Below are 10,003 nucleotides of genomic sequence, written 5' to 3'. Positions count from 1 at the left end.
GTAGCTCTTACTTTCTATTCCTGGAAATCCCTCAAGCCCCACTCTGGACGTACAAGTCAATGCGTGAGATGGAGCCAGCGCCCATCTCAGCGGTATCCCCAGGAACCCTTAATCTATGATTGAGGGCAGGGCCTTCCCCAGACCACGGACATTCCATGAATGTAAGGCAGCCTCAATCTCATGGGCTTGCCCTGGCAGCACCAAGGGCGGTGGAGCCAGGAGCGTCAATGCTTGGCGACCAGCAGGAGGCCAGGCTTGGACATAATTGTTCATGCCCACTGGGGGCAACATGATTCGGCAATGTCCCTGGCCCCTCGGAGTTACATGTATCTGGACAATGAAAAGTGATAGCCAAGATCAGCACCCACATGTCACTGAGTGGGACCTGGAGCCCCAGGTCTCTGGCGGAGGTCAGGGAATCCACAATACTGGAAACAGCTGCACCTCTGATTACCCGGTGCTCCAGGATTTTCTCACTGCCTGTGGGGCACAGGGAAGATGCAGCAGCAATGGACAGTCACATGGAGGCAAAAAACCCAAGATGGCCCTGTAGTGCACTCAGAGCAGGCACTGGCTTAGGGCATTGAAATCTCCACCCCAACCTGGAACTCTTTCTGCAGGAAGGGGGGAAGGGGGCGGGAGTAGGGGTGCTGCTGTAAGAGAGATGTTGGAAGCCAATAGGGCAGCTGTACTGAGACCCATTCCATAGCAAGAAAGCTAAAGAGGTGCTCCCCAGGGGAGTGATAGCACAGCAGGTAGGGCATTTGCCTTGCACATGGCCGACCCAGTTTCGATTCCCAGCATTCCATATGGTCCCCTGAGCACCACCAAGGGTAATTCCTGAGGGCAGAGCCAGAATTTTAACCCCTGTGCATTGCCAGGTGTGATCCAAAAAGAAAAACAAACAAACAAAAAAAAGGTGTTCCTCAGAAGCAGGGGCAAAGGAGTGACACCATGATCCAGAAGTCAAGGTGGAGACCTGTAGTGGGCAGAGCGTCCCATCCAGCGCAGGACACGGGAACCAGAACCCCAACCCCACTGCACCCCCAGGAAGCCAAGGCATCCCAGCGGAGGATTTATTGGCGTAAATGCAACCATATAAAAACATAAGTTATGAAAAACACAGTCACGATGTGCCCCCCTCCCAGCCCAGGCCCCCAAAGCCCCCTTCTGTGAGAGGGAGGGAGAGAAAGGGGGAGCCCCAAAACCGCCTAAGAAGGCCGTGGCCCTTGGGCCCGTGCAGGGCCGGCCCGGCCATGGAGGGGCCAGGCTCAGCGCATCCGGTAGTCGGTGGAGCAGGACAGCTCACACAGCTGGCCCTTGAAGTCCAAGTCGATGGTGAAGTCCAGGTCGCGCTGCGGGGACAGACCCGCAGCCATCAGTGGGGGAAGGGCCCCCCGTGGTCAAACACCCACCCCAGGGCACCTTAACCCGCCTGTGGGGCTCAAGGGACATGCTCAGCACCTGCACCCCCTCCCCTGACTCCCTTGTGTAAATACCCCCGCCATGATCCCAGTGACCTCCCTCCCGGCCTCCTGCTGCTTCCTCCAGCGCCCCAGACCTCCCTGAGCACCCCAGAATCATCCCCCTCCCCCGAGAGGGAGGTAGAGTTTGATCAGAGCTGGGTCCCCAGGCCGAGAAGGTGCCAATGAAACCATATGGGGGGCAGTGGGACCAAGGTGCTGGCAGGAGGGGACAGTGCAGGACCCCACGGACTGGGCCAGCTGCTCACGTTGTTCTTGGCATTGGGCCGCATGCCGATGGTGCCAAAGATCTCCTCGCCGGTCTTCACCGTCAGGTAGTCCTCCATGTAGAACACCGTCTGCTTCCAATGTGTGTACGGGGACTCGGGGCCTGCAGGCAGGGCCTGGTCAGCTAGGGCCCACCCTGTCCCCGCCCCACGCCCATGCCTGTGCCCCCACGCCCTGCGCACTGGTGGAGAAGCCGGTCCTCTTGTGGCAGCGCGTGAACTCGATGTTGAAGTAGGCCACCAGGGCGTGCACGTAGTCATTCCGCTTTACTTGCAGGCAGAAGGGCGACGTGAAGGTGAGGTCTTCCACTTTGACGGTGTAGATGTCCACCTCCTGCGGGCAAGCCGTGGGGCACAGCAGCCTGCGTTCAGCTTTGGCCCCGTCCCTGCCCTCCCCAACACCCCCCCAACTCTCATGCATGCCGTGAGCAGGGCCAGACCCCGGCCTCACCTTTATCAGGCAGGCGTTGGTGACCAGCTGCTTGGGGTCAACCACATCCACCAGGGGCTCCTTGATGGCCACATCCTTGATGCAGGACATGTCAAAGCCATACACGTTCTCCCACCCTGGGGTAGCAGAGGGGGGAGAGGGCTGAGCCACAGGAACCCGAGAGGGCACTCGCCCCCCCAACCATGGGGTTGAGCTCACAGTGGATCTTGTAGTCCTTGTATTGTCGGTCCTCAATGGCCGTCACATACAGCGTGGCTCGGTCTGGGAAGATGAGGCCGTCGGGGGCCTGTGGAGTGCAGGGAGCCAAAGGCCAAGGTGAGGGATGCGGCAGGATGCCCCCAGCCCACTTGGCACTGATCTTCCGTCCCGGTGTCCCCGCAGAGCTCCAGAGCCTGGCCACCCAGCTGCATGTAGGCCAGACCCTGGCAACGAGGGTTCTAAGGCTGCGATCAGAGCCCCCGACCCCCACGCTGACCCCCAGATCCTCCAGGCCGCCACATCCCCCCCTCACCAGCCACTTGTCGCGCGCGTAGAGGACAGTGTTCAGCATGGACTCGTAGAAAAGACAGTAACCCATCCACTCGCTGATGATGATGTCCACCTTCTCCACGGGCAGCTCCACCTCCTCCACCTTCCCTTTGATGATGGTCACCACTGCGGGCACACAGCACGCTGCCACCGGCTGGCTTCCCCCATCCCTGGGCCCTCCACGCACCCCTACCCCCAAAGGACTGCAGAGCTCAAGTCACATCCTGTCAACTTTTCCCCCCTAATTTTTGTTTTGGGGGCCACACTCAGTGGTGCTCAAGGACTGCTCCTGGTGGGGCTGTGAATACGCTCCAGCCCTAAGACTTGCTCTCTTAAACTTTTCAAGCAGCACAAATTAAGAGTTCCTCAAAGCTGGGTTTCAGGAATACAACGAAGCACCAATTCCTTCAACAGTGCCCATTGTCCCCCCACCTGGTATCCTTCCTGCCCCAGCCTGCCTTTAGAGCAGACACTTCCTGTCCCCTTTCGGGCACTGCAGTTTGCAATCCTGTCCCTGAAGGTCACCATGCATCAGCTTGCCTCATATAGAGTGGCCACTGTCCAGGTGGCCCCGCTCTGCCCCCCGTTTCTGTCTCTGGGCATGAGTTATTCCTCTATAATGCTTCCTTCTATCCTACATACGAGTGAGATCACTGCGCCTGCCTTGCTCCCTCTGGCTCATTTCTCCCAGCATGAGACTCTTTTGGGGTGCTGCTGGACCGCTCACCACCCGTCCACACGGGGGCTAGAGCTGATTTTGGGGGGGGGGGGTGTTGAGACTGTGGGACCAACTCCAAGGTCATGCATTCCAAATGGCCTGTGAGGTGGGGAGGGCTCAAAGGGCTGGCACGTATGCTTGGTCTTAGGATACCCCCAGTCCAAACTGTGGGACCGCATGAGCCCTAAGTACCAATGGGAGCTGCCACATGGACTGAGCCCAAGCCACAAAGAAGGAACGGCCTTATGGGTCAGAGCCACAGGGACATGCAGGGGAAAGATGCTGCAGGCGTTTATCTTCAAATGAAACATGTAAGGCCAACAAAGGGAATGGGGGTGGGGGTGGGGGTGGGGGAAAGAAATGGTGTGGAAAGGAAGGGGCTTGCCTCGTACCCAGCTAACCTGGTGCAATTCCCAGCACCACAAATGGCCCCTCAGCTCTGCCAGGAGTGATCCCTGAGCAGAGCCAGGAGTAGCCCCTTGAACACCGCTGGGTGTAACCCCTCCCCATCACAACAGAGGGCAGGATGCACTTCCCACCAACAGCTAGATTCAGACCCCGCTAGGGCCCAGGGGTCAGAGGTGTGAAGAGCCCGGAAGGCTTCTTGGAGGAGACTCTTCCCCACTCCCACCAGCCCTCCGCTTCCCACCCAGACGCACCGTGGTCTAACTTGTTGGCCTTGACGATCTTCACCGCGTAATCAGAGATACTGGAACACTCGATCTGGGGGCCCCAGTGAGAAGGGAGGGTGAGAATACCCCAGGCCCAGCCCCAAGGCCCTGGCTCCAATCCCCCAGCCCACAGGATGCCCGGAAGACTCACCCCGATGACCTTGCGGGCCCCCGCCTTGGCAGCAAACATGCAGAGGATGCCCGTGCCTGAGCCCACATCCAGCACCACTTTGTCCTTGAAGAGGTGCCGGTTGTGGAACATGGAGTTGCGGTACGTGAGGGTTCGTACCTCATCTTTCAGCATCTCCTGTGGGTTCAAAGGAAGAGCCATGCCAGGGGATGGAGATGGACACACAAAAACGCATGCATGCACACACACACAGATGTCCCTCATCTATAGCTAGAGAATGCAGCCCCTCAGGCCCTTGAGGTGCTTGGGCTTGGTTACCCCACTTGTTTACTACTTAGGATCCAGACATGGTCTCAGTCTCCCCTATTTGCAGAACATCTAGCTGCACTAGAACCCAAGTCCCATCTAGCCAGATTCTATCCTAGAAATGTAAGCCTGAGGATTCTGGTTCTGCTGTGTGTGCATGTGGCGTGCAGAGAGGGAACCCAGAGTTAAGTACTCTGCTGATGGTCCCATCTATTTGATCAGTTTTCAAATGAGAGGTAGCGGGGCTGGAGCGACAGCACTGAGGGTATGGCGTTTGCCTTGCACACAGCCCACCTGGGTTGATTCCCAGCATCCCATATGGTCCCCCGAGCACCACCAGTAGTAATCCCTGAGTGCATGAGCCAGGAGTAACCCCTGTGCATCGCCGGGTGTGGCCCAAAAAGAAAAAATAAATAAGAGGCAGCTCTGTACTACTGCGTGGGAGAGCACTTGCCTCGCAGATTTGAGGCACTGGGTTCAAGCTCCAGTGCAAAAAAATTTAAAAGAGAGAGAAGAGAAAGAAACGAAAAGCCCAGCCCAGCTGCTCTCTGGCACTGTGCCGTCTGGCAGTGCAAAAGGGTCCAGAACCATCTGCAGGTGGAAGGACAGCTGGGAAGCCAGTGCCACGGACGCCCAGCAGAGGGCGCCGGAGCCCCGCCGGCCCCGACCCGGTGTTGCGCGCCCTGTGCGCATGCGGCCCTAGTGCCCCAGCAGCCCAGGAGGCCTCCTGTAGCTGCAGGCTAAGCTAGATCTCCAAGGCAACCGAGGGGGTGTGGGAGGTGACCCTGGGGTGCTTACGGCCCAGGCTGAGCTCAGGATCGCGCCCCCCACCCCTGCAGGCAACCCCCCTCGCCCCTGGGCCTCACCTCATGTATGCCGAAGTGGGCATAGGAGTCGAAATAGTAATCTTTGGACGTCATGTCCTCTGCGTTGGGCTTCTCTGTGCTCTCTGCCTGGCCACAGGACACCTGCAGGGGGCGGATGGGGGCACAGGTCAAAGGGGGGGATCTTGGGAGAGTGAAGGCCCCCCTTCCCCATCATACCATGGCAACCTGAGAGCCCCCTGCTGGCGTCTAGTCTCTTCTTTAGGGAACCCCGAGTCTAACAAGCCCATTTGCCTCTTCCAGGACCCCCTCCCAGCCCAGGGAACCATCCAGGCCAGTACCCCAGCATCTCAGGCACGCCTACCATCTCTCCAGTTTCTCTGCCCCCGTCTCTAGCTCAGCCCACAGCTGGGGTGGGGGGAGGGGAGGGCAGAACTGGGGGAACACAAGGATCGGTAAGGGGGGGCTGGAGATGGAGTTAAGGAAGTAGCCAGAGTAAGGGGGGGGCAAGGAGGGAACTGCACTAAGGGAGGGGCTGTGAAATGGGAGGAATGGGTGCTGATTAGAGGCCAGAAAGGGCTTAAGATGTGGCAACATCTGTTTCTGGGGGGGGGTCTCACAAAAGGATATTTACTTCTTCAAGAGGCGGCTGGAGGCTCATCCCATTAGCCAAGGTGGCTACAAAATTCTAGGAGAGAGTAACAGGGAGAAAGGATTAGCTACTGGGCATGGCCAGGCCTGAGGGCTCCTGGGGGAGCCTCAATCAAGAGGCCTCGGTGGGGAGAATGTGAGGCAGGAGGGGCGGGGTTCAAAAGGAGAAGCAGAAAGGGATGGGGAGAAAGGGGTCCTAGCCCAGCTGTGGCTGCAGAGACGGTGGCACAGTCCTGGCTCCTCTCTGCCGGCCACTCACCCGACACCTCCCCCACTCGCTGGCCCAACTGGCACCCGGGCACTGCCAGCTGTCGCTTCCCCCCATCACCTAATCCCTCGAGATTAGGTGACACTTCCTGCCAAACACCCCCACGCTGAGGTGCCTTGATAACTGGGGGAACCTTAGTACACTGGGGGCACCTGTCCCTGTGGTCTGGGGGGTGTCCCAGCAGAGGTGTGAGCCCCCAGGCTGCCCCCTCTTCCTCTGGCCCCATACAAAGCCACTGTCTCACTGTGGCTCACTTCCTCACTGCCCTCTCCCTGACGGGGGACAGTGTGTCCCCTTCACCCTTCCCTGTCCAGAAGCTATCCTGGGCGACCCAGGGGAGGCACCCCGCACCCCACATCAGCCGTGGTCCCGCAAAGCCGGGAGAAGGATTTGTGTGTGTGTCACTGACATGACCCCCAAGAGTGAGCCCCCCCGGGGGTGGGGGCGGCGGCGCCAGACTCCTCCTCCCAACCCCCCCGAAGGCGACAGGCTGGGGGTGCGGGGAGGAGTTGGGGATTCATGAGAGGGGGGTCTCCCCCAGCTCCAGTCGCACGCCCGCCGCCGGAGGGACGAGTCACGGTGGAGAGGGCTTTCCGGGGCCCCTCAAAAGCACTGAGCCATCGCCAGACACACCCCGGGAAGCGTGGGGGCCAGGTGGGAAACCAGCCTCAGGGGCACATCTCACGCGCCAGCGGAGTGGGGGTCTGTGTGCTCCCCGCACCCCCAACGCCGGGTGTCCGAGCTCGCTCGCGGCCCCAGCCCGCTGTGCGCCGCTTTCCCGCGCCGGGGGCCGCCCCCACTCGCCGGGAGGTGGGCTCGGGGACACGCCCCATGAAAAAGACGGGCCTCCCACACCCAGGGCCGGCCACAAGGGGGTGCGCGGCGCTTATCGCCAAGGATCTCCTTCAGCCGGCCGTGTCCCCCACCACCGAGGGAGGTCACCGGGGCATGCCCCATCCCCCGCCCCGGGTTCCAAGGCCCCGGGCGGGCGGGGGAGAACGCGGGGAAAGGAAACCGGGGGGCCCCGACGCAGGGAAACAATTCCCCGTCGGGCTCCGATACCGCGTCGGGAGCGCCCGAGTGCAGGCCCGGAAAGGGAAGAGAAGGGGCGGGGGTCTGAGCTCGGCCTCTCCCTGGACAATCGCGCTCTCGCTGCGGGCCCCAAACTGGTCCCTTCCGGAGGGGGTCTGTCGCGGCCCCCAGGGAGGACACCTAAGGGCCTCCGAGGGAGGGTCCTCACCTCCTCCCGCCCCCCCGGGGCGCCCCTCCCCCGGCCGGGGGCGGGGCCTTTGTCCCGCACGTGGAGCCCGCCCGGCCACCCGACACGGCACACCCCCTCCCCAACCACCGCGCCGCGGCCACGTGGGGGCCAGGCCGGAAGCGCCGCGGCCCCCTGCCACGTGGGAGGGGGCACGAGACCCTCGGATCGAGGGGTGCCGCAGCCCGGCGAAACTAGGGATCTAGCATCCCAAACAGTACCCCCATATCAGAGCATGCGGCGCCCCCTCCGCAGAGCGGGGGGGCCTCCAGCCCCAGCCTGCCGCCCCCGAGCCCCTTCCCCACGATGGAGGCATAAAACATCGACCCCAAACCGCCTCCTAGGCCCGGCGATACTCCAGGCACTCACCTCCATGATGCAGTTCGCGGCCTCGGCTGCCGCCATCTTCACCCGCACCTACTCCTCCTCCGGCTGCCGAGACCCCCCCCTTCTCCGCACTCCCCCGGGACCGCTTTATACGGGAGGGTCCACGACCCGCCTACCACAACCCCGCCAAGAGATTTTATTGGTACTGGAGGCGGCCCGTCTGCGAGAACACGCGTGACATTGGGTGTTGAAATTGCCCGTCAAAGCACATCTGCCCGCCTAGTCTGGTGTGCAGCGCCCCGCCCCCTCAAGTCGACTAGGACGGGAAAGCCTACCCGTCTATCGCAAAAAAGGCGACTAATAATTGGACAAAGTCAACCAGGGAGTCCCACCCCTTCCTTCCCAGCCCCGCCCCATTGCTTCCCGGCGGGCCCCGCGCTTGAGCGGACATCTTTAAACAGAGCTGTCCATCAGGAAAACCGCCCGCCTCTTCATTGCTGCTATTGGGTGAGCCAGGAACTGACGTCACAGGGCTTGAGACCTGCCCTAATTAAAAAAAAAAAAAACCTGGCCTCAAAAGGAACGCGCTGATTGGGTCGCCCGGGGCGTTTCACGCTCTAGCGATAGGCTGACGGGCGTTGTCACTCATCCTCCATTCGGAGGATTCTCCTGGCCGGGATTTGGGGGAGGAAAGGGGCTTGTGCCCATTTATTTGAGGGGGGAAAAGAAACGAAGACTGAGAGGCTCAGAGAGGAGGGCCCGTCCAGAAAAGCAGAACAAGTTCAAGAATGGGACTCGAGACTGGAGCGATCAGTGGAGTAGGCTCTCGCCTTACCCGCCGCCCCTTCCTGCCCCCGCCATCCCCTGAACACTGCCAGGATTTATCCCTGAACCCCGCAGGGTGTGGCCCATCCTCCAAATAAGACAAGAATAAGACTCAGGCTTCAAGTCGTTTAGTGATGTTGCAGGCAGCTAGATGGGGAAGCCTGGTAACGTATACTGGGGGAGACTGGCATCTGCACCAACTCAAAGGCATGAAGTCGTTAGAGAACAGGACCCAATCAGAGGAGCCCAGAAAAACACCGAGATGCAGAATTCCAGGCCTAGAGGCTGGCGGGACCCCCTAGGAGTTGAGGCTCCTGCCTGGAACAAAGGCCATCAACTGCTCCAGTCGTCCCCCTGGCAACTACCCTAGCAACAGACTTTGGGGGCAATTTGGCCAAACTTGGCAGAAGAGACAGTGCGGTTTGCCCTCATCTCTCTGCCTGAGATGTACGTTTCTTTGACCTTGGGGCGATTTTGTACCCACCCCATCAGCTGTCTTTAGGGGAAACAGCCCGCTTCTTCCCGAAACCTCTATATTTGGCTTTTTGCTTTTTCATATGGAGAAACCCATGTTCTCTCTTGCACGTGCATTTCTTCTCTTCCTTCACTTCCTGAATAAACTTGTCTTACTTCCCTATTTGTCTCCCTCTCCGGTTGTTTTTTGTGAAGGAAGGATAGAACCAACAAAAGTCTGGATAGGATTTAGATCTCCGTTCCTGGCTCCCCCCGCTCCCTGGAGAAATGGGGGCAGGGCCTGGGGTCATTTCCCACTCCGCTGGTGCTTTTGTTTATTAGTCATTTTGGGTCACATCTGGCAATACTCAGGTTATTCCTGGCTCTGAATTCAGGAATTACTCCTGGTGGTGCTCAGGGGACCATGTGGGATGCCAGGGATCCAGCCCTAGTTGGCAGTGTGCAAGGCGTTGCCCTAGTGACTGTACCATGTCTCCAAGGCCCAAAACCCAGGTACTTTTTTTTTTTCTTTTTGAGCCCAGCGATGCTCAGGGGTTACTCCTGGCTCTGCACTCAGGAGTTACTGCTGACGGTGCTTGGGGTACCATATGAGATGCCAGGGATTAAAACTGGGTCAGCCTAGTACAAGACAAATGCCCTACCCATTATACTATCGCTCTGGCCCCAACCCAAGTACTCTTGATGCTGTACTATACAGGGGCTCTTGGCAACCTCTCATCGGCCTTCCAGTACCCCAGGTACGAGCCTGAAGAATTCTTAGACTTTTTCTCCAGGCTGCTATCTCTCCGCCTTCACATAAGCCAAGAGGACCCCCACTCCTCC

At 59.7% G+C, this 10,003-nt stretch overlaps 1 protein-coding gene across 3 annotated transcripts; it reads right to left on the bottom strand.

Annotated features, from left to right (window-relative positions):
* Positions 1-1,062: 1,062 nt before the first annotated feature.
* On the bottom strand, positions 1,063-8,075 carry PRMT1 (protein arginine methyltransferase 1). 3 transcript variants are annotated; one of them, XM_004619843.2, is made up of 11 exons: positions 7,925-8,019; positions 6,013-6,066; positions 5,421-5,522; positions 4,270-4,425; positions 4,107-4,170; positions 2,713-2,855; positions 2,400-2,487; positions 2,202-2,317; positions 1,934-2,084; positions 1,733-1,854; positions 1,063-1,355 (listed from the first exon to the last, which is right to left on the bottom strand). In XM_004619843.2, exons 1-11 carry the CDS (start codon positions 7,958-7,960, stop codon positions 1,272-1,274), a joined length of 1,116 nt encoding a protein of 371 aa, XP_004619900.1. In that variant the 5' UTR covers positions 7,961-8,019; the 3' UTR covers positions 1,063-1,271. The 3 variants fall into 3 exon arrangements, with proteins under 3 accessions (XP_004619900.1, XP_055001967.1, XP_004619901.1); XM_055145992.1 differs by lacking the exon at positions 7,925-8,019 and adding an exon at positions 5,743-5,844 and having other exon boundaries at positions 6,009-6,025; XM_004619844.3 differs by lacking the exon at positions 6,013-6,066 and having other exon boundaries at positions 7,925-8,075.
* Positions 8,076-10,003: the final 1,928 nt, after the last annotated feature.

Source organism: Sorex araneus, chromosome 8 (genome assembly GCF_027595985.1).
Source record: "Sorex araneus isolate mSorAra2 chromosome 8, mSorAra2.pri, whole genome shotgun sequence".
In the NCBI taxonomy this organism is placed as follows: domain Eukaryota; kingdom Metazoa; phylum Chordata; class Mammalia; order Eulipotyphla; family Soricidae; genus Sorex; species Sorex araneus.
This window is presented reverse-complemented; position numbering and strand designations above follow the sequence as displayed.